Source organism: Phaenicophaeus curvirostris, chromosome 38, assembly GCF_032191515.1.
Source record: "Phaenicophaeus curvirostris isolate KB17595 chromosome 38, BPBGC_Pcur_1.0, whole genome shotgun sequence".
NCBI lineage: Eukaryota > Metazoa > Chordata > Aves > Cuculiformes > Cuculidae > Phaenicophaeus > Phaenicophaeus curvirostris.
The window spans coordinates 2,114,233-2,135,585 of record NC_091429.1 but is presented as its reverse complement, the minus strand read 5'-3'; the positions used below and the strand labels follow the sequence as shown (position 1 = coordinate 2,135,585).

Below are 21,353 nucleotides of genomic sequence, written 5' to 3'. Positions count from 1 at the left end.
CAAAGCCCCGGCCCCACAGCGAAAATAAAATAAAATAAAAGAGTTTCTGAGGTTTTTCTGATAGAAAAAAGGCTACTTGGAGCAGGAAGGGGGGGTGAGGGGGGGGGGCGGGGGCGGCCGGGACCCCCTGCCCAGGTAGGTGAGTTGTTTTCAGTGCTCGGTGGGGCTGGGGGGGGGGGAAACGTGCCTGGACTCCCCCCGGCCCCCCCAGAGCGAGTACCCGTAATATCCTGGCCGGGGGTGGGGGGCAGGGGGGGTCCAGACCCCCCTCCCTGGCTGCCCAGCGCATTGAAAAGGGGGGGGACAGGGTGGGGAGGACCCCCCCCCACCCCCAGTGCAGCCCCCACTGCCCGGGCTGGGGTCCAACACCCGCCTGAGGCTTCAAGTCCATCTTTTGGGGGGGGGGGGGGGGGGGTCTTCCCCCCCCCCAGCGCCTGCAGTAACATCCCTGAGGGGTCCCAGTTGGGGCCATGGAGGGGGGGCCAGGACCCCAGCCCAGCCCTGGGGGTCCCTGTGCCAGGGGAAAAAAAAAATGAGGGGTGGGGGGGGGCCAGGCTCTTCCTGAGACGTGGAGGCAGGGAAAGGGGTGGCCGGCCCCCCCCCCCCCCCCCCAACTTCATCACCCCCCAAACCTGGCTCTGGGGAGGAGGAAGGGGGGGGGGTCTTGCGCTGGAGCCCGCTCCCCGTAAAGTGTCTGCGCGGGCAGGGGGGCCTGGGTGGGATGGGGGGGGGGGGGTGGCCAGGTATGGGGGGGTCCTGGCCAGGATGGGGGGGGTCCTGGCCGGGTTTGGGGGGGGCTAAGTCCACTTTACTGGCCGTTAATGCATGAAGACGCTGCAGGAGCGCTTGGACATTCACTACGAACTATTGCTATTATTAAATACTCCCAGCAAGGGTTTGGGGGGTTGGGGGGGGTGGGGAAGGAATTCACTTCCCTCCTTTTGGGGGGGGCTGTTTCTGTTCTTAATTAGAAAATAAAATTAAAAAGAAAGAAAGAAAAAAAAAAAAAAACCCACCTCTTTTTTTCGTGTTGTTTTTTTTTTTTTCTTTTTGGCTTACAGAATCTGTGAGTTTGTGGTGCTGGGGGGGTGGGTTGGGGGGCCGGGAAGGGGTGGTGGGTCAGCAGGCAGCGAGATCGGCTCCAGAGGAGTCAGTTCTAGGGGTGCGGGGGGGACCCCAAACCCCCCCCCAACCCCAACCTCACGGGCTCGAGGCGCGTTTTCCCTGATAAAACTCAGCCCACCGGCTCTCGAAGAACTGGCGCATGGCGTGCCCGGCCTTGCCCACCGCCGAGTCGTCTTCGTTGAAGGTCTGGCAGTTGTCGAACACCAGCATGGCGTCGGCCGCAAACTCCTCCGAGCTTGAGTATCTAGGGAAGGGAGGGTGGTTGGTGGCAGCTGGAGAAGCCCAGAACCAGGGGGGACTCTCATCCCTCAGAGGAATCCCCATCCCATCCCTTGGAGGGACTCTCATCCCTTAGAGGAACCCTCATCCCATCCCATCCCTTGGAGGGACTCTCATCCCTTCGAGGAACCCTCATCCCATCCCATCCCTTGGAGGGACTCTCATCCCTTAGAGGAACCCTCATCCCATCCCATCCCTTGGAGGGACTCTCATCCCTTAGAGGAACCCTCATCCCATCCCATCCCATCCCTTGGAGGGACTCTCATCCCTTAGAGGAACCCTCATCCCATCCCATCCCTTGGAGGGACTCTCATCCCTTAGAGGAACCCTCATCCCATCCCCTGGAGAGACTCTCATCCTTCAGATAAACCTCCAACCCACCCCATCCCATCCCCTGGAGGGACCCTCATCCCTTAGAGGAATCCCCATGACCCTCATCCCCTCAGAGGAACTTCCATCCTATCCCTTGGAGGGACCTGCAGCCCTTGAAGAATCCCCCATCCCATCCCTCAGAGGGAACTCCATCCCATCCCATCCCATCCCATCCCTTGGAAGAACCCCCAACCTATCCCTTGGAGGGACCCTCACCCTTCAGATAAACCTCCATCCCATTCCATCCTTTGGAGGGACCCTCACCCCCTCAGAGAAACATCCATCCCATCCCTTGGAGGGACTCTCATCCTTCAGATAAACCTCCAACCCATTCCATCTCATCCCATTCCACCTCTTGGAAGGACCCTCATCCTTAGAGGAACCTCTATCCCATCCCATCCCTTGGAGGGACCCTTATCCCTCAGAGGAACTCCCATCCCATCCCATCCCATCCCATCCCATCCCATCCCATCCCATCCCATCCCATCCCCATCCCATCCCCATCCCATCCCCATCCCATCCCCATCCCATCCCCATCCCCATCCCATCCCATCCCATCCCATCCCCATCCCCATCCCCATCCCCATCCCCATCCCATCTCCATCTCCATCTCCATCTCCATCTCCATCTCCATCTCACCCTCCCTGCAGCAGCCGCGTGCGCATGGTAGCGAAATCCATGGGGTTCTTGATGATCTTGCGGTAACCGGGCACCAGGCGCGGGTTGACGGGCTCGAGGAAGGGCCAGGCGTCCTCGTGCGACTCCATCTCCATCAGGATGATCCTGGGGGACAAGAGGGTGAGGGGGAACCCCTGAGGACACCCCACCAGCCCTCCTCCCCCCACCCCGGGTCCCCCAAAACCCTACTCACTCGCAGAAGGTGAGGTCGCTGGGCTGGCTTCGCAGCGTCACGCCGCGGCGCTTGGCGGGCGATACCCCCTCTCGGCGCCGTGTTCCCGGCCGGCCCCGGGGGCTCCCCCGGTCCTGCGCCCCAAAGAGACGCCCCCGTTTCCGCTTCTTCCCTCGTCGGGGGGCAACGGGGTCCCGGTACTGCCCTGCCTGCGGGGAGCAACCGGGGGTCACCGCCGGCACGCGGGGTCGTAGAATCATAGAATCACCAGGTTGGAAAAGACCCATCGGATCATCGAGTCCAACCATTCCCATCAATCACTAACCCATGTCCCTCAGCACCTCGTCCACCCGGCCCTTAAACCCCTCCAGGGAAGGGGACTCAACCCCCTCCCTGGGCAGCCTCGGACAGGGACCAATCACCCTTTCCATGAAATATTTTTTCCTGATGTCCAGCCTGACCCTCCCCTGGTGGAGCTTGAGGCCATTCCCTCTCGTCCTGTCCCCTGTCCCTTGGGAGAAGAGCCCAGCTCCCTCCTCTCCACAACCTCCTCTCAGGGAGCTGGAGAGAGCAATGAGGTCTCCCCTGATCAGATCCCTTCGCAGAGCCTCCCGACCCTGCCGGCTCGGGGGGTTTGGGGGTCACCCCATGTCGTACCCGGGAGACGCAGACGGAGCAGAACCAGTCGCCCTCAGGCACCTCGGTCATGCGGGGCCGGTGGCAGTAGAGGTGGCACCCCCGGTCGCAGCTGTCGCACAGCAGAAGGTGCTCGTCGTCGTCACCGCGCCGGCACACCAGGCAGGTCTGCGGGGAGACAGTTTGGGTTTGAATAAATTTTGTTATTTTTTTCCTTGAAAATCCAGCTGGAGGCCAGTTCCAAGTGTTCCTCAGGGCTCAGTGATGGCTCCAACCCCGTTCAATGTCTTCATCAATGACCTGGATGAAGGCATCGAGGGCACCCTGAGCAAGTTTGTGGATGACACTGAGCTGGGTGGAAGCTGGATCTGCTGGAGGGTCGGGAGGCTCCAAAGGGATCCGAACAGGCTGGGTTCAACGCCGGGGTACCCACCACCCCGGTTCCCTTCCCACCCGGCGCGGGCGCTCACCACTCTGTTGACCGACTTCTCCCAGGCGATGGATTTCTCCAGCTGGTTGATGCAGAGTGAGACCTGGGCCGCGCTGCGGCACCGCTCCAGCGTCTGCCGCCACGTCCGGACGCGGGGCGTGATCTCGTAGGCTCTGCGGTGGCAAAGACGGGGCTCAGCCAGAGCCACCTGCGTGCCGGCGGCGCAGGGTAGGGGTGTACAGGGCTCACATCTCGGTGGGACCCAAGCCAGGCTCCTCGGCGCCGCTCAACACCACCTTCTCCACCACCACCTCGTGCAGGGGCCAAAGCGGCTCCTTGAGGTAGCGCCGCTCCACGTTCTGCTCGAGCGCCGCCAGCCGCAGCACCGCCAGGTCCAGCGGGTTGGTGCGTTCGCGGCACAGCGGCAACCCGTCCCGCCGGCTCCGGATGGTGATGTCCTCCAGGGGCTCCACTTTGTGCTCGCAGTACTGAAGGTCGCTGCGTGTGGAATCGGGGCCGGGGCACGTCCAGCCCTGCAGAGGAGAGGAGTTCAAGGCAGGTGCCGCGAACAGGGACAACACAGAGCACGGTCAAGGCCACCGAAGCACCCGGCCAAGGTCAGTGCAGCTCCTGGCCAAGCTCAACAGGCTTTAGAACCCGGCCAAGGCTACCAGCATTCCCTGAGCAAGTTTGGGGATGACGCTAAGCTGGGTGGAAGCTGGATCTGCTGGAGGGTCGGGAGGCTCCAAAGGGATCTGAACAGGCTGGATCCATGGGCTGAGACCAACGGCAGGAGGGTTAACGAGGCCAAACGCCGGGTCCTGCCCTTGGGGCACAACAACCCTGAGCAGCTCCAGCCTAGGAGAAGGCTGGCTGGAAAGTGCCTGGAGGAGAAGGACCTGGGGGGGTTGGTGGAACAGGAGCCAGCAGGGGCCCAGGGGGCCAAGAAGGCCAAGGGCATCTTGGCTTGGATCAGACCCGGCGTGGCCAGCAGGGCCAGGGAGGTTCTTCTCCCTCTGGCCTCGGCCCTGGGGAGACCGCTCCTCGAATCCTGGGGTCAGTTCTGGGCCCCCCCCCCAAGAAGGATGTTGAGGCTCTGGAGCGAGTCCAGAGAAGAGCAAGGAAGCTGGGGAGGGGGCTGGAGAAGAAGAGGAGCGGCTGAGAGAGCTGGGGGGGTTTAGGCTGGAGAAGAGGAGGCTGAGGGGAGACCTCATTGCTCTCTGCAACTCCCTGAGAGGAGGTTGTGGAGAGGAGGGAGCTGGGCTCTTCTCCCAAGAGACAGGGGACAGGACGAGAGGGAATGGCCTCAAGCTCCACCAGGGGAGGGTCAGGCTGGACATTAGGAAAAAATTTTTCCTGGAAAGGGTCATTGGTCCCTGTCCGAGGCTGCCCAGGGAGGGGGTTGAGTCCCCTTCCCTGGAGGGGTTTAAGGGCCGGGTGGACGAGGTGCTGAGGGACATGGGTTAGTGATTGATGGGAATGGTAGACTCAATGGTCCTGGGGCTCTTTTCCAACCTGGTGATTCTATGACTCCCAGCCAAGGCCACTCCATCACCCAAGGGCGGCCACAGCCCCGCACCCACCCGGATCTGCAGATCGGCCATCAGCACGCGCTGCTCCAGCTCCTCCACCCACTGCAGGACGGCGAGGTCGGCCTCGTAGGCTCTGTCCATCACCGACCACCTGGCCAGGGCTTCCTGAGACACGGCGGTGCCGGCCGCCTCGGGGCGCGGGTGGAAGATGGGGTCTGGGGGGTAGAAGGGGGATAGAAGGGGGCTCAGCGGGGAGGACGGCGGCAACCTCCATCCCAGCCAACGCGCGGCTCTTACCGGTGGTGGAGCGCAGGCAGACCTCGCGTAGGAAGTCCCTGTGCTTGGTGAGGTGCTTGTGCAGCGCTTTCTCGCGGATGCCCCGCGGGTGCAGCGCCCGAGCCACGGCTTCCAGCTCCTCGGGGTCCCGCAGCCACCACCAGCCGCTCCGCATCTCTGCAAGGCAGCAGCGTGGAACTCAGCCCCGCGCCGGCTGCACCCGCGCTCCCTGCCGGGGATGCCAGGGCTCGGCTCTCACCGGGGGGAACCGGCTGCTCCGTCAGCTGAGTCAGGTACTTCTGCTCCATCTGCTTGAAGAACTTAGTGGGCGGCCGCCCTCGGCGCTTGGGCTGCCCCGGCAGCTCCTGGAGCTTCTCCAGGCTGCCCCGGCCCCTGGGGCAGGCGCCGTGTGCCCGGGCACCGGCGGGCACCGGCGTGGAGGCGAGCAGAGGAGCCGCAGGGTTATCCGCGGGGAGGCCGTTGAGCTGCGGGGATGGAGCACGTCAGCAGGGCTGGGCAGGCTCCCACTCCTCTCCTTGGCCCCTGACCTCTGATCCCGCAGCCCCCTGACCCCCGATCCTGCAGCCTCCTGAACCTGCAGCCCCTTACCCCAATCCCACAGCCCCCCGACCCCCGACCCCGCAGCCCCTTGATCCCGCAGCCCCCAACTCCTGATTCTGCAGCCCCTCAGCCTCCTGACCCCTGATCCCGCAGCCCCCTGACCCCCGATCCTGTAGCCTCCTGAGCCTGCAGCCCCTTACCCCAATCTCACAGCCCCCCGACCCCTGATCCCACAACCCCTTGATCCCGCAGCCCCCAACTCCTGATTCTGCAGCCCCTCAGCCCCCAATCCCACAGCCCCCTGATCCTTGATCCTGCAGCCCCCCAGTCCCCAACCCCTGATCCCACAGGCCCCCAGCCCCCAATCCCGATCCTGCAGCCCCCCAACACCGATCCTGCAGCCCCCGACCCCCAATCCCATAGCCTGCCAGCCCCCGATCCTGCAGCCCCCCAGCCCCCGATCCTGCAGCCCCCCGACCCCGATCCTGCAGCCCCCCAGCTCCCAATCCTGCAGCTCCCCAACCCCGATCCTGCAGCCCCCAACCCCCAATCCCATAGCCCCACAGCCCCCAATCCTGCAGCCCCCCAACCCCAATCCTGCAGCTCCCCAACCCCGATCCCATAGCCCCCCAACCCCCAATCCTGCAGCCCCCCAACCTCGATCCTGCAGCCCCCCAACCTCGATCCCATAGCCCCTCAGCCCCCAATCCTGCAGCCCCCCAGTCCCCGATCCTGCAGCCCCCCAACCCCGATCCTGCAGCCCCCCAGCCCCCAATTCTGCAGCCCCCCAGCCCCGTGGCTCTTTAGCCTCTCCGGGGCAGCAGGATGGGGCACTGGCACCACGAGGGGAGCCTCCCTAACTCTGGGATGCACGGTGCCCAGACTCCAGGACTTTAAGGGACGTGTGGACGAGGTGTTGAGGGTCATGGGTTAGTGATTGATGGGAATGGTTGGAATTGATGATCCTGGGGGTCTTTTCCAACCTGGTGACTCTCTGATTCTCTGACTGCCCCCCAGCCCCACGCACGTACCTGCCGCGCTGGCCCCTTGGGCATCTCGCCGCGGGGCTGACCCCGGGGCTGCACGGCAGCTCGGGGCGAGGGTTCGGCCGAGGAGGTAGCGAGGGAGGCTCGGTCGTCGCAGGGCGTCCGGGGCAGCAGGTTGAACCAGGGTCCCCGTTTTCCCACAGCCTCGCGGGCGCTCTCCTTCTCCTCCTCCTCCTCTTCGGGCGTGGGCTCCGCGGGGGTCTCGGGTGCCGTGTCGCCCTGGCCGGGGCTGCTGTCCGGGGTGAGGACGGAGCCGCGGAGCAGCGAGGCCTGGGTTTGGCTCAGCCAGGAGAGGAAGGCGGACTGGCTGAGGTCGTGCTGGCTCTGCCCCAGCGGCTCCGGTTCCTCCAGAGCCCCGTTCACCGGGGGCGGCCGCGGCCCGCAGTGCTGCACCAGCTCCTCTTTGCTTTTTCGGGGCCTCCCACGGGAGCGTGAGGCCGTGCAGTTGGTCCGGTTGGGAATGGGGACATCCATCAGCTCCTCCTTCACCGGAGGGATGTGGGGAGACGCCTTCTCCTCCGGGAGTTCCTGGGGTGATGGCTCAGCGGCTGCCAAAGCAAGAAAGGGAGATGAGAACGTGGGATCCTGTCAGACCCGGAGCGGCCAAAGCCCCTTGGCAGCTCACCCTCTGTGCCCTCCACGAAGATGCCGCCCAGGTGGGGCAGGACCCAGTATCGCCGCCGGTATCGGTCCTGGCCCAGAGACGCCGCTCGCAGCGTCTGCGAGGAATGGAGCAGCTTCTTGCGGAAGAACATCTGCCTCTGTGGGGAGAGCACAGAGCGGTGACAGGACCCAAAAGGCAGTGACAGGACCCATGACAACGTGATAGAACCCTCAGGGAGGTGATGGGACCCATGACGGTGTGATAGATCCCTCAGGGTGGTGATGGGACCCATGACGGTGTGATAGGACCCTCAGGATGGTGATGGGACCCATGACAGTGCGACAGATCCCTCAGGGTGGTGATGGGACCCATGACGGTGCGATAGATCCCTCAGGGTGGTGATGGGACCCATGACGATGTGATAGAACCCTCAGGATGGTGATGGGACCCATGACAGTGCGACAGATCCCTCAGGGTGGTGATGGGACCCATGACGGTGCGATAGATCCCTCAGGGTGGTGATGGGACCCATGACGATGTGATAGAACCCTCAGGATGGTGATGGGACCCATGACGGTGTGATAGAACTCTCAGAGTGGTGATGGGACCCGTGGGGCAGTGACAAGACCTGCAGGGGGGTGATGGGACCCCCAGGGCAGTCACAGAACCCCCAGCCCTCCACCACCCGCTCACCTTGGCCAGCTTCTCAATCTGCCTCTCGAGCTCAGGGACGCTGGACGCAGACGTGTCCAGCTGCAGAAGGGAATCATAGAATCATCAGGTTGGAAAAGACCCCCAGGATCATCGAGTCCAACCATTCCCATCAACCGCTAACCCATGGCCCTCAGCACCTCGTCCACCTTAAACCCCTCCAGGGAAGGGGACTCAACCCCCTCCCTGGGCAGCCTCGGACAGGGACCAATGACCCTTTCCATGAAAATTTTTTTCCTAATGTCCAGCCTGGAGGAGCTTGAGGCCATTCCCTCTCGTCCTGTCCCCTGTCCCTTGGGAGAAGAGCCCAGCTCCCTCCTCTCCACAACCTCCTCTCAGGGAGTTTTTGAGAGCTTTAAGGTACTTGTAGAGAGCTCCATCAGGGAAGTGTGGGCAGGTGGGGAAGAGACCCCCAAGGGCAGCATCTCCACCTCCGCGAAGGGTGCACCCCGTGGCCACCCACCTCCTCTTCCCTGCGGGATTTCCTCCCTCGGTTCTCCTCCTCCTCCTCCATCTCCAGCCCCGTCTCCTCCGTCAGGCGGGAGCTTCGCCGGCGCCTCCCGTCCTCCAACCCCGTGATCTCCGACTCGGGACGACCCGTCTTCTTGGCCAAGGCGATCTTCAACCTGCCAAGACGCAGTTGAGCCTGTCCGGACGTGCGCCGAGCTCCCCGACACGCGGTTAGGAGGCGGCACGGGGAAAGCCACCGCCGCAGGCAGCTCGGAGCAACCCACCTGCGCAGCCGGCCCTCGATGATCCACTTGTTCCTCCGGTAGTTGGACATGTTCTCCAGCGTCTTGTCGATCTCGCTGCAAGGAGACAGGGTTGGCTGCGGCCAGCGGCTGCGCGCAAGCTCTCCCGGGCCGCGAAGCCGCGATGGGAGGTGGCGTCTTGCTCCCCAGCCCGCGCTCACCTGATGATGAGGCCGCTGCTGTTGAGCTCGTTCACCAGGAAGGCCAGGATGGCAGCTTTCTGCTCCGGAGGCAGCGCCTGGAAGGGTTTGGTGCGCAGCCCATCACAGAGCTCCTCGGCAGCCCCATACGCCGTCAGGAAGCAGCGAAGGATCTCGGAGACGGTGTCGCGGTTCAGGCTGATCTCCGACACCTTCTCTCCCAGGATCTTCAGGGACTGGAGAGAGCAGAGGGGAGATTAGGGAAAGGAGGACTTGCCACGAGAGATAAGAACAAGAAGGAGATCTTATAGCAACATTCCACTACCTGAAAGGGGCTACAAGAAAGCTGGGGAGGGGCTGTTCACAAAATCTTGTGGTGATAGGACGAGAAGGAACGGAGATAAACTGGAGAGCGGCAGATTTAGGCTAGACACGAGGAAGAATTTCTTCACCGTGAGAGTGGGGAGACACTGGAACAGGTTCCCCAGGGAAGTTGTGGCTGCCCCATCCCTGGAGGTGTCCGAGGCCAGGTTGGATGGGGCTTGGAGGACCCACGTTCAGTGGGAGGCGTCCCCATGCGAGGGGTTGGAACTGGATGACCTTTAAGGTCCCTTCCAACCCAAACTATTCTATGATTCTAAGAAGGGGAAGACACCAGCACGCAGTGTGGAGGAAAACCAGGAACCCAAGCCTGAGCTGGAATGAGCCCAGGGGTGTCCCAGGCAGGGCCGAGCAGTTCCAGAACCTTCAGCTGGACAGACAGTGGAGCTACCAGGCGCTGGGAACTAGCTGGGCACAGGGAGAGGGTGCAGGAAGAGCAGCACCTCCCAAATCTGGGCTCTCTCACAGCAGCTGGGGCCTTACGGACACCATCATCTCCATCAGAGCTGGAGGAGAAGCTGGGACCAACTCACCTGGCAGTAGGGTGGCATCCCGGGGTCGTAGAGCGCAGCCTGCAGCAGCCGCACCAGCAGGTCCTGCACCTCTCCCGCGCTGCTCCCCACGCCCAGCAGCCCCTCCTGCAGCGAGGACAGGCTGGGGACATCCTTGGCTGGGTCGAAACCCAAGACCTTCCCGTAGCTCTGGAGGAACTCCACCACAGTCAGGCAGTTGGAGAAAGCCGGGCTCGGCAGGACGAGGCCTGGGATACGCGAGAAGGTTGGCAGGGGCTGCAGGGAAGAAGAGTGAGCGGTCAGGGCCAGCGCGGCACCGGAGAGCCTGCGGGCTTCTGGCTCAGCCCCCAGTGCCCCAGCCCACCTGGTGGTCCCCCAGGCACATGTCCTCCGTCGGCTTCTTCATCTCCTCCAGGATGAGCTGCTGCCGCCGCCGCTCCTCCAGACGCCGCTGGGCCACCAGGCCTTTGTCCGCCTTCCGAGCCCCTTTGCCCTTCTTCTCCTTAGGCCGTGCTTTGTCCTTGCCCTTCTCCACTTTGCCCTTCTTCTCCTTGGCCTGAGAAGACCCCGGGACACAGGGCAGAAAGCAGCTCCATCTCCTGCCCCTTTCCATTCCCCAGGACCCTACGGACTCACCTTGCACTTCTTCTTGGCCTCCTTCGCTCTGGGGGCTTTGGTTTCTTGCTTCTGCTTGTTCTTGGCCTGGAAGGGGGACAAGACTAGCTCAGGGACCAGGTAGCCTTACCACATGGGGGAAGCCCCTTCCCCAAACCTAAAAGGGTCCCTGTATCACCCTGTGCAGCCACCTGTACCTTCCGCCTCATTTTCTTCTTGATTTTGCTCATTTTCAGCTTGTCCTCGTCGCTGAGAACCTCTGCGAGAGCAAGAAGGAAGGGTGGCAAAGGGCGGGGTGCTGGGATCCCACCAGAGCTGGGCTGCCAGGGGCTGGGTAGGGGGTACCTTGGGCTTCCAGCCTCTTCAGCAGCCGCGCATCTGTCTTGCTCAGCAGGTCAACCATCTTCACCTTGGGAGGCCGGCCCCGGCCACGCTTCGCAGCCGGCGGCTCCTTGGCTTTGGCCTTCTCGGCGTTGCGAGGCCGCCCGCGCTTGCCCGTGATGGCCTGGATGCGCGCGGGGATCTCCTCGGGGCTCAGCTTCACCCACTGCAGGCCCTGCGGCACAGACACCGGTCACGCCGAGCAGGGGGGACGCGGCGGCACCGCAGCCCCCAGACCCACCTCTGGCGTGTCCCGCTCCTCGTAGAAATCGCCCACGGGCATGCGGGGGCTGAAGCTGAAATGCTCGCGCCGAACGTCCTGCACCACGTTCCTGCTCAGGTACTGAGGAGGAAGAGGAGGAGGAGGCCGTGAGGAGGGCTCAGCGCCCCGAATCCTGGGGTCAGTGCTGGGCCCCTCAGCACAAGAAGGATGTTGAGGCTCTGGAGCGAGTCCAGAGAAGAGAACGGAGCTGGTGAGGGGGCTGGAGAAGAAGAGGAGCGGCTGAGAGAGCTGGGGGTGTTTAGGCTGGAGAAGAGGAGGCTGAGGGGAGACCTCATTGCTCTGTGCAACTCCCTGAGAGGAGGTTGTGGAGAGGAGGGAGCTGGGCTCTTCTCCCAAGGGACAGGGGACAGGACGAGAGGGAATGGCCTCAAGCTCCACCAGGGGAGGGTCAGGCTGGACATCAGGAAAAAATTTTTCCTGGAAAAGGTCAGAGGCTGCCCAGGGAGGGGGTTGAGTCCCCTTCCCTGGAGGGGCTTGAGGGACGGGTGGACGAGGTGCTGAGGGACATGGGTTAGTGATTGATGGGAATGGTTGGACTCGATGATCCTGGGGCTCTTTTCCAACCTGGTGATTCTACGATTCTATGATTGTGTAGCTCCCAGCTTTGTCCCTCTGCTGCAGGGGGGGCTCGGGGGTAGCTGCAGCAGAGCAGGACCCTGTGTTGTCCCCCGTCCCGCTCTCGCTCCGCACCTTGATCACCTCCGGGAACTGCTTCATCCTCTTCCCGCAGGGCCCGTAGTACCAGGTCTCTCCCTGCCAGCGGTGATTCCCTCTCTTGATCCGCACCTCCCGCCTCCACCTGGGCACAAGGGGCTTCAGCCGGGCGCGGGGGGTCCCGCGGGGGCTGGACAAGGGGGGGACGGTGCCACGTACCCGTGCTGCAGCGGGAATCGCACCTCCTCCTGCGTGGCGATGCGCCGGCGAGGGACGTCACCTGCGGGAGGGGACGAGACGCTGGGTTTGGATACCCCGGTGGCAGCTTCGGTGCCCGCAGGGGCTCCCGGCCGTACCTGCCGCCCTGGAGCTCAGCGCAGCGGCCTCCTCGCTCTCTCCTTCCAGCACAGCTGAAGTCTCCGGGCAGCTATCAGCAGCCTCTTCCTCCTCTCCCTCCTCCTCCTCCTCCTCGTCTTCTTCTTCCTCCTCTTCCTCCGCAGACGGGGCCAAGGATTCTGGCTCCAGCGTGGTGCTGAGCTCCAGGGATTCCGGCTCCTCCGGCTCCGCGTGGCGGGTGCCGCCGTCTGCAGAGCCAAGGTCAGGGACGTCACCGCCGAGCACGGCTGCCGGCTGGCTCCGCACATGCCACCACGAGACCCCGTGCCGAGCCCTCCAAGGGGCTGGAAACCAGCTGGGCACCCGCGGGGTCCCCACCGGCACCGGCACACGCGGGGTCCCCACCGGCACCGGCACACGCGGGGTCCCCGGACATAAAGATGATGCTGCGGTGGTGGCCGTGGTGGCAAATCCAGGCCGGTAGCCCTGGAGAGCTGGCGTGGGGGGCACCAAGCCGGCTTGGGGGGCACTGATGAGGTGTGGGGGGCACCGAGCCGGAGTGGGGGGCACCAACCAGCGTGGGGGGCACCGAGCTGGGCATGGGGGGCACTGACCGATGTGGGGGGAACCGACCAGGCATGCAGGGCACCAGGAACGCATCAGGGGCACCAGCAGGCGTGGGGGGCACCGAGCAGATATGGGGGGCACTGAGCAGATATGGGGGGCAACGAGCCGGCGCGGGGGGCACCAAGAAGGAGTGAGGGGCACTGAGTGAGTGTGGGGGGAACCAGCTGGTGTGGGGGGCTCCAAGCAGGCACGGGGGGCACCGAGAAGGCATGGGGGGCACCAGCGGGTGTGGGGGGCTCTGAGCAGGCACGGGGGACACCAAGAAAGCGTGGGGAGTACCAAGCGGGTGTGGGGGGCACCAGCTGGTGGCGGGGGCACAGAGCAGGCATGGGGGGCACCAGCTGGTGTGGGGGGCTCCGAGCGGGTGCGGGGGGCACCAAGAAGGCATGGGGGGCACTGAGTGAGTGTGGGGGGCACCAGCTGGTGTGGGGGGCTCCTAGCGGGCGCGGGGGGCACCAAGAAGGCATGGGGGGCACTGAGCAGGTGTGGGGGGCACCAGCTGGTGTGAGGGGCTCTGAGCGGGCGCGGGGGGCACCAAGAAGGCATGGGGAGCACCAAGCGGGTGTGGGGGGCGCCAGCTGGCGTGGGGGACTCTGAGCAGGCGCAGGGGGCACCGAGAAGGCATGGGGGGCACCAGCTGGTGTGGGGGGCACCAGCTGGTGTGGGGGGCACAGAGTAGTCATGGGGGGCACCAGCCGGTGTGGGGGCCTCCGAGCGGGCGCGGGGGGCACCGAGAAGGCATGGGGGGCACCAAGCAGGTGTAGGGGGCACCAAGCAGGTGTAGGGGGCTCTGAGCGGGCGCGGGGGGCACCGAGAAGGCATGGGGGGCACCGAGCGGGTGGGGGGGGCACCAGCTGATGTGGGGGGCTCCGAGCAGGCATGGGGGCTACCAAGAAGGCGTGGGGAGTACCGAGTGGGTGTGGGGGGCACCAGCTGGTGTGGGGGGCTCTGAGCGGGCGCGGGGGGCACCGGCAGGTTGCGGCACGTACCGTGCAGGGCCGGCGACGAGCCGGTGCCGGCGAGCAGCGGGGCGGCCGAGGGGCTAGCAGGCAGGAGGCCGAAGGGGCCGTCGGCGTGCAGGGGGGGGCTGTCGGCGCAGCGGAGCTCGGGGGGCTCCTCCAGAGGGGATTTGTCGCTCACCAGGCGCGCGTCGTCCATCGTGTAGGGATCCCCGGTGCCGGGATCTGGTGGGGAGCGGGGGGGGAGCACCGGGAGCGGGGCTGGAGGCGGGTAGAGCCACATCGCTGCTCCCCCAGGGGGTGCTCCCCCCAAATCCCGAAGGGGTCGGCAGCGGAGGAGTTAAGGGTTGGGGCGCCCCCAGCCACGCCCCCTCCTCTGGGAAGCCAGGAGCCCAAAATGGCCGTGGTGGTGGTGGTGGTGGCGGTGGCGGTGGCGATGCTGCTGTTGAGCAGCGCGGAAGTTCAGGCGCTGAGTAACAGTCTCGTCACGGAGCTGGGAAGGCCGGGAAGGCCGGGAGCGCCCAGGAGGCTGGCGCGGGGGCCGCCCCTGCCTGCCAGCGCCTGCCCAGAGCCCCTCGCGCCAAGGGGACCATCGCCAAGGCCTTCGCCACCACCGGTGTGGCCCCCCCAGCCCAGCCCAGGCCCCCCTCAGCTACCTCTGGCCAAGGACTCGAAGGGCTCCAGGGTGTCTCCGCTGAGGATGTGGGCGGCCTCCAAGCGCGGGGCGATGGGCGACGCGGCCCCCAGGCCGGGGCCCTCCTGTGCCAGCGGGGCCGGCGCCGCGGCTGAGCCGTTGTAGCCGCACATCTTCAAGTCTAAAGGGAACATCGGAGTAAATTCAGAGCCTGTCGTGGGGGGGTTCTCAGGCGGCACCGGCGGCTGCTGCTCTTGCACCAGGCCGGCTGGCACCCAGCCCTCGCTGGCAGGCGGCCACGCCGAGCTCGCACACACCCTGTGCCGGGGGACACCGCAGGCTGCGCCCAGCCCGGTTTAACGACATCCCAGCACCGATTCCGAGCGGCGGAATCGGGTAGGACGCGGCACTGTGGGGGCACAGGGCCGTGCCCAGCTCCGCCATCCCGCGTTGGGATCCAGCACGCGGTGCCGGCGCCACAACCCGGAGCTCTGGCCACCCCCAGCGGGCTCCTACCTGGCTGCGCCTCCTCCAGCTCCATGCTGCCCACCAGCCCACCCCCGTTCTCCGCGATGCTGCCCGGGATCTCTTTGGCTGCGGCATCGGCGTCTCCTTCGCCGGCGGCGCCCGGCTCCTCCGGCAGCGAGAAGGTTTGGGGGCCGGAGCCCAGCATGGGTGAGAAACCAGCGGGGCCGTTCAGCTCAAAGCTCTGGTCTTGGAAGGAGTCGTACAGCTCCTGCGAGTCAAAGTTCAGCCCCATGGGGCCGGCGGTGCCGTTGCCCCAAAATTCCTGCCCAGCTTCGCGCAGGTTGGTGCCGTGGTCGGGGGACGCCGGCCGGGACCCTCCGGCGACGCCGTTGAGTGGGAATTGTCCGAGGCCGGCGAGCGGGGCGGCAGGGCCACCGTCTTTGAGGCCACCAGCGGGCACGTAGGGCGAGTAATCCCAGAGGCAGTCGTAGGCGCGGAGCGGCGGCGTGCCGGCGTGCGGAGAGCCGGGGGGGAACGTCCCTGAAGTACTGGGGTGGGATACAGTAGAGAAGCCATTGACATTCGTGCTCCCGTTCAGACCTGGAGGGAGCCAGAGAAGAGAGAAGCGCGTCAACCGCACCGCTGGGGCACCTCGGTGCCCTCCCGCAGGCCCCACCGGGGATGGACAAGAGGCTCTGGGGACAGACGGACGGTCCATCCTCCAGCCACCGAGCCTCCTGCCCGGCCGCAGGCCGCGACCCCGATGCCCACAGCGCAACTTGGTGAAACGGGCCCTGTCGTGGGGCCGAGTGCCGTGGGACGCTGGGGATTAGCCGAGCGCTTGGCAGGGCCGCACTGGATCAGCTGAGCGGCCAAATCCACGAGACCCCATTCCAGCACGGACGCTTTTCTAGGCTGAGACGATGGTGGAGGCACAACGGCTGCCAGCAACATGTGCGGGGAGCTGCCACGGGCCTCCCGTCCCCCCACAGCCTCTCCATCCCTTCCATCTTCTCTGTCGCCTCTGCCCCACGGCGCCTCCATCCTCTCCGTCCCCTTGGACTCTCCATCACCTTCATCCTCTCTGTCCCCTCCATCCTCTCCTTCCCTTCCATTCCCTCCAGCCCCACAGCCCCTCCATCCTCTCCATCACCTCCATCCTCTCTGTCCCCTTGGACTCTCCATCACCTCCATCCTCTCTGTCCCCTCCATCCTCTCCGTCTCCTTGGACTCTCCATCACCTCCATCCTCTCTGTCCCCTCCATCCTCTCTGTCCCCTCCACCCTTTCCATCCCTTCCATCCCCTCCGTCCTCTCTGTCCCCTCCATCCCCACGGCCCCTCCATCCTCTCCATCCCCTCCATCCTCTCTGTCCCCTTGGCCTCTCCATCACCTCCAACCTCTCTGTCTCCTCCATCCTCTCCGTCCCTTCCATCCCCTCCGTCCCCACAGCCCCTTTGTCCTCTCCGTCCCCTCCATCCCCTCCATCCTCTCCATCCCCTTGGCCTCTCCATCACCTCCATCCTCTCTGTCCCCTCGGCCTCTCCATCACCTCCATCCTCTCTGTCCCCTCCATCCTCTCCGGCCCCTCCATCCTCTCCGGCCCCTCCATCCTCTCCGGCCCCTTGGCCTCTCCATCACCTCCATCCTCTCCATCACCTCCATCCCCTCCACCCTCTCCGTCCCTTCCATCCTCTCCGTCTCCTTGGCCTCTCCATCACCTCCACCCTTTCCGTCCCCTCCATCCTCTCCATCCCCTCCATCCTCTCCGTCCCCACGGCCCCTCTGTCCCCTTCATCCTCTCCATCCCCTCCGTCCCCTACCCCCACTCACTTTTCCCTGGCGGGGGGAAGCCGAGCGGGGCGCTGGGGTCGAAGGCGCCGTCCCCTGAGGCAGGTGCGGGTTTGGGTCCTGAGGCAGCGGGTGCGGAGGAAAGGCCGGTGAAGCCGAAGTGGTTGTTTGTTTCCATGTCTGGGGGGCGAGAAGAGGCGGCAGGGTCAGTACCAACCTGGCATGAGGGTGTCACCTCCCCAGCTCGGTCATCGCAGCCACAGGGACCTCGGCAAGCAGGATGAGCTCCCAATTCGGACCTCGATGGAAACCTGGGGGCTGGAGAGGGGGGGAAGCCCCAGGACACGGTGCCCAGCACCACGCTCCGGTGTCCCTGGGGCGGCTGCCACCGAGAACCGGTGCTCCGTGGGGATCACCACGCTCCTGGAACGGAATTGGTGCTCCCTGGGGATCACCACGCTCCTGGAACAGAATCGGTGCTCCCTGGGGATCACCACGCTCCCGGCACAGGATTGGTGCTCCCTGGGGATCACCATGCTCCCAGCACAGAATTGGTGCTCCCTGGGGATCACCGTGTTCCCGGCACAGGATTGGTGCTCCCTGGGGATCACCGTGTTCCCGGCACAGAATTGGTGCTCCCTGGGGATCACCGTGCTCCCGGCACAGGATTGGTGCTCCCTGGGGATCACCGTGTTCCCGGCACAGAATTGGTGCTCCCTGGGGATCACCGTGTTCCCGGCACAGAATTGGTGCTCCCTGGGGATCACCGTGCTCCCGGCACAGGATTGGTGCTCCCTAGGGATCACCACGCTCCTGGCACAGAACCATCTCTGTGCTGGTGCCTCCGCAGCAGCCACGCCAGCCTCGTGGCGCAGCCGGCGCCGGCTCAGGGACAGGCAAGAGCCACCAGTGACCTTCACCGCCCCAGAGGAGAGACGCTTCCTTCAAACCAAAGAGCCTTCAGGAGGGCTGGCGGCGGGTGCTGCCCACAGACGGGTTCTGGCTGTGCCACCGGCACAACCGGCAGCGCCCAAGGGAGCCGCCGAGAGCCCAGCAGCCGAGACGGGAATGCTGGTGCCAGCAGGGACGCTCCACGCGCACCAGCTCCGGCTCTTGCCGCCCTCTCCGGAAAGGCCGATGGCACCGCAGTGTCGAAACCGGGGCGAGGATTTCCTCACGCCCGCGGCAGCCGGTGCCCAGCGGCATCCGGGGCCACCGTGTGGTGCCAGGGGCACCGGGGACTCATGCGGAGAAACCCACACGCGTGGCGCTCCAAGAGCTCCTGGTTGGCACCGGGAAACCGGCTAGAGCGCAGCTGGAAAAAGGAAAAGGTGCGGTGCAGGTGGGGATGGACGGAGCGAGCCAGAGCGTGGCTGGCACCGGGGATAATAAAGCTGGGAATGATCTCCAGGAAGGCCAAGGGGTGGTTTGGCTCCGGCCACGGCAGCGCTGGGCGAGGACTCGGGGGCCAAATGGGTTGGAGGCGCGGTGAGGGGACCCCCCGAGCCCCTCTTGGCATCCGCGGGGAGCCGGTTGGCACGGTGCGGGCAGCGGCCTCGGCTCCTCCCGGCTGGCAGCGCGTGACGGAGCCGCTAACTGGGCCACGGCGCGAAACCGGAGCTGGGGAGCTGGGGTGGCAGCGAGGACGGTGGGAGCGTGGGGGCTGATGCCAGCGGAGAGGGCAGAGCCGGTGCCCGGCGGCAACAACCACGGGCTCGGGGGCTGCAGGAGCCAGGCTGGGAGGCTGGGATGGAAAGGAAGCTTCAAAAAACAAGGGGACACGTGGATATGGGGGGGGGGACAGAGGGACACAAGGGGGAAGGACAGACGGACACGGTCGAGGGATGGACTCACAGATGATGGGGGGGGGCATGGATATGGGGAGGGATAGAGGGATGGACATGGATGATGAGGGAAGCAAATGGACACAAGGTGGAAGGACAGACGGACAAAGGGGGGAGAACAGAGGGATGGACACACGGATGATGGGGGGGACACAGGGGATACATGCAGAGGGACACGAGGGGGAGGGACAGACGGACACGGGGCAGGGAAGGGATGGACACACAGATGATGAGGGGGGCAAATGGACACGAGGGGGAGGGACAGACGGACACGGTGGGGGGAGGACGGAGGGATGGACACACGGATGATGGGGGGACATGGATATGGGGGGGACAGAGGGACACAAGGGGGAGAGACAGACGGACACAGAGGGGGAGGAGGAAGGGACAGACACACAGATGATGAGGGGGGCAAATGGACACAAGGAGGAGGGACAGATGGACACGGGAGAGGAGGACGGAGGGATGGACACATGGATGATGAGAGGGGGACATGGATATGGGGGGGACAGAGGGACACAAGAGGCAGGGACAGAGGGATGGACACATGGATGATGGGGGGGACAGGGATATAGGGAGAGACAGAGGGGCACAAGGGGGAAGGACAGATGGACACAGTGGGGACACAGAGGGATGGACACATGGATGATGGGGGGACATGGATATGGGGGGACAGAGGGACACAAGCAGGAGGGACAGACAGATGGACACACGGATGATGGGGGGGACACGGGGGACACACAGAGGGACACAAGAGGGAGGGACAGACGGACACTGTGGGGAGAGGACAGAGGGATGGACACATGGATGATGGGGGGACATGGATATAGGAGGGGACAGAGGGACACAAGGGAGAGGGACAGACGGACAGAGGGATGGAAACACGGACGATGAGGGGAGCAAATGGACACAAGGAGGAGGGACAGACGGACACGGGGGGACGGAGGGATGGACATACGGACGTTTGGGGGGGGGCACAGAGGGACGACACACAGACACGGGGGGGGGAGGACAGATGGACACAAGGGGAGGGACACACGGACACGACGGGGAGGGACGTAGAGAAGGGAAATGGGACGCAGACACGGGCAGAGGGACAGACGGACACACAGACGCGGCCCCGCCCCCCCCCCGGGTCTCGCGAGGACCGGGAAGCACCGGGAGGGGGGATCCCCGGTGCCCCCAGGGGGAAAAACGGAGGGGGGGGTCCCCGGTACCGGGAAAGGAGGGGGGGGGGGGGGGTCCCCGGTACTGTGGGGGGGAAGGAGGAGGGGGATCCCCAGTACCGGGAAGGAAAAGGAGGTGGGGGGGCTCCCCGGTACCGGGGGGGAGAAGGGTCTCACCGGTACTTGGGGTGAGGAGGGGGGGCCTCCCGGTAACGGGGTGGGGGAGGGGAAGGAGAGGGGGGGGCTCCCCGGTTCTGGAGGGAGAGGGGGGTGTCTCACCAGTACCGGGGGGGGGAAGGAATGGGGGGGGGGCTCCCCGGTACTGGGGGGGGGAGGAAGAAGTGGGGGTCCCCGGTATCGGGGGGTGGGGGGGGGGTCCCAGTACCGGGGGGGGAAGGAGGCGGGGGGGGGGGGTGTCTCCGGTTCTAGAGGGAGGGGGGGTCTCACCAGGACCGGGAGGGGGAGGGAAGGAGGGGGGGGGCTCCCCGGTACCGGGGGGAGGGGGTAGGAGGGGGGGCTCCCCGGTTCTGGAGGAAGGGGGGGGTTATCACCAGTACCGGGGGGGGGTGAAGGAGGGGGGGCTCCCCAGTACCGGGGGGGGGGGAAGATGGAGGATCTCACCGGTACCGGGGGTGAAGGGGGGAGGGGGGGGCTCACCGGTACCGGAAGGGGGAGGAGGGGGGGGTCCCCGTTCTTAGAGGGGAGATGGAGGATCTCACCGGTACCGGGGAAGGGGAAGAAGGAGGAGGAGGCGTCCCCAGGCTCGGTAAAGGGGGTTTTTCTCTCCGAGCCCCCCCCCCCAACCCCCCCCGCTTCGCCGTTACCGGCCGAGCCCCCACCTGGCAGCGGCCCCGGTCCCGGTCAGGCGGCTCTGGGGGGGCGGGGGGGGCGGCGGCGGCTGCTCATGGTGGTTTTCGGGTGTGTGTGTGTGTGTGTTGGGGGGTTCGGGTGTGGGGGGGGGTGTGGGGGGTTCCCAGGGCCCCCCCGGTCCCGCCGCCCCGCGAGGACCCCGGGCCGAAGCGCCTCGCGCCGCCCCCGCGCGTCACGGCGGCCGCGAGCGTCACCGGGGGCGGCTGCGCGCGTCACCGGGAGGGGCCACGGGGGGGGGGGGGGGGGCGGGGGGGGCGGGTGGTGAGGGGGATCCCCGCCCCGGCGGGGTCAGCGAGGGGGGAATCCCGACCGGGACCCCCACCCCCCCACCCAGCTCCGGTAACGGCGGCTCCCACGAATAAACGCGATACTGGACTCGTTACCGAGCGCTCCCCGATCAACACCCCCCCCCCCCACCCCCAAACCGGGATCCCCGGTGACGTCACGCTGCGCAGGCACCGGGACCGGGGTGGGGGGGTGGGGGGTGTCCGTGCGGCCCCGGGAAAGGGGTTGGGGGGG

General features: G+C 65.7%; 1 protein-coding gene across 1 annotated transcript; it reads right to left on the bottom strand.

Annotated features, from left to right (window-relative positions):
- Positions 1 to 408: 408 nt before the first annotated feature.
- Positions 409 to 20,912, bottom strand: LOC138732881 (bromodomain adjacent to zinc finger domain protein 2A-like). The gene is made up of 29 exons (XM_069879635.1): positions 20,804 to 20,912; positions 16,997 to 17,134; positions 15,213 to 15,764; positions 14,719 to 14,877; positions 14,093 to 14,287; positions 12,497 to 12,724; positions 12,360 to 12,420; positions 12,177 to 12,285; positions 11,445 to 11,546; positions 11,168 to 11,378; positions 11,020 to 11,081; positions 10,844 to 10,909; positions 10,572 to 10,763; positions 10,229 to 10,483; positions 9,336 to 9,550; positions 9,157 to 9,231; positions 8,886 to 9,048; positions 8,405 to 8,464; positions 7,733 to 7,868; positions 7,093 to 7,655; positions 5,760 to 5,985; positions 5,522 to 5,677; positions 5,276 to 5,439; positions 3,942 to 4,225; positions 3,733 to 3,865; positions 3,284 to 3,430; positions 2,648 to 2,835; positions 2,416 to 2,559; positions 409 to 1,369 (listed from the first exon to the last, which is right to left on the bottom strand). Exons 2-29 carry the CDS (start codon positions 17,130 to 17,132, stop codon positions 1,201 to 1,203), a joined length of 5,151 nt encoding a protein of 1,716 aa, XP_069735736.1. The 5' UTR covers positions 17,133 to 17,134; positions 20,804 to 20,912; the 3' UTR covers positions 409 to 1,200.
- Positions 20,913 to 21,353: the final 441 nt, after the last annotated feature.

Bases quoted from the DNA above. Each gene is read 5' to 3' on its own strand.
- LOC138732881 (XM_069879635.1), bottom strand. From the start codon at position 17,132: ATGGAAACAAACAACCACTTCGGCTTCACCGGCCTTTCCTCCGCACCC. The intron at 14,288-14,718 runs GTAGCTGAGGGG...GCTCCCCACCAG, and splicing joins CTTCGAGTCCTTGGCCAGAG to ATCCCGGCACCGGGGATCCC. The intron at 10,910-11,019 runs GTACAGGTGGCT...TCCCCCTTCCAG, and splicing joins AGAAGAAAATGAGGCGGAAG to GCCAAGAACAAGCAGAAGCA.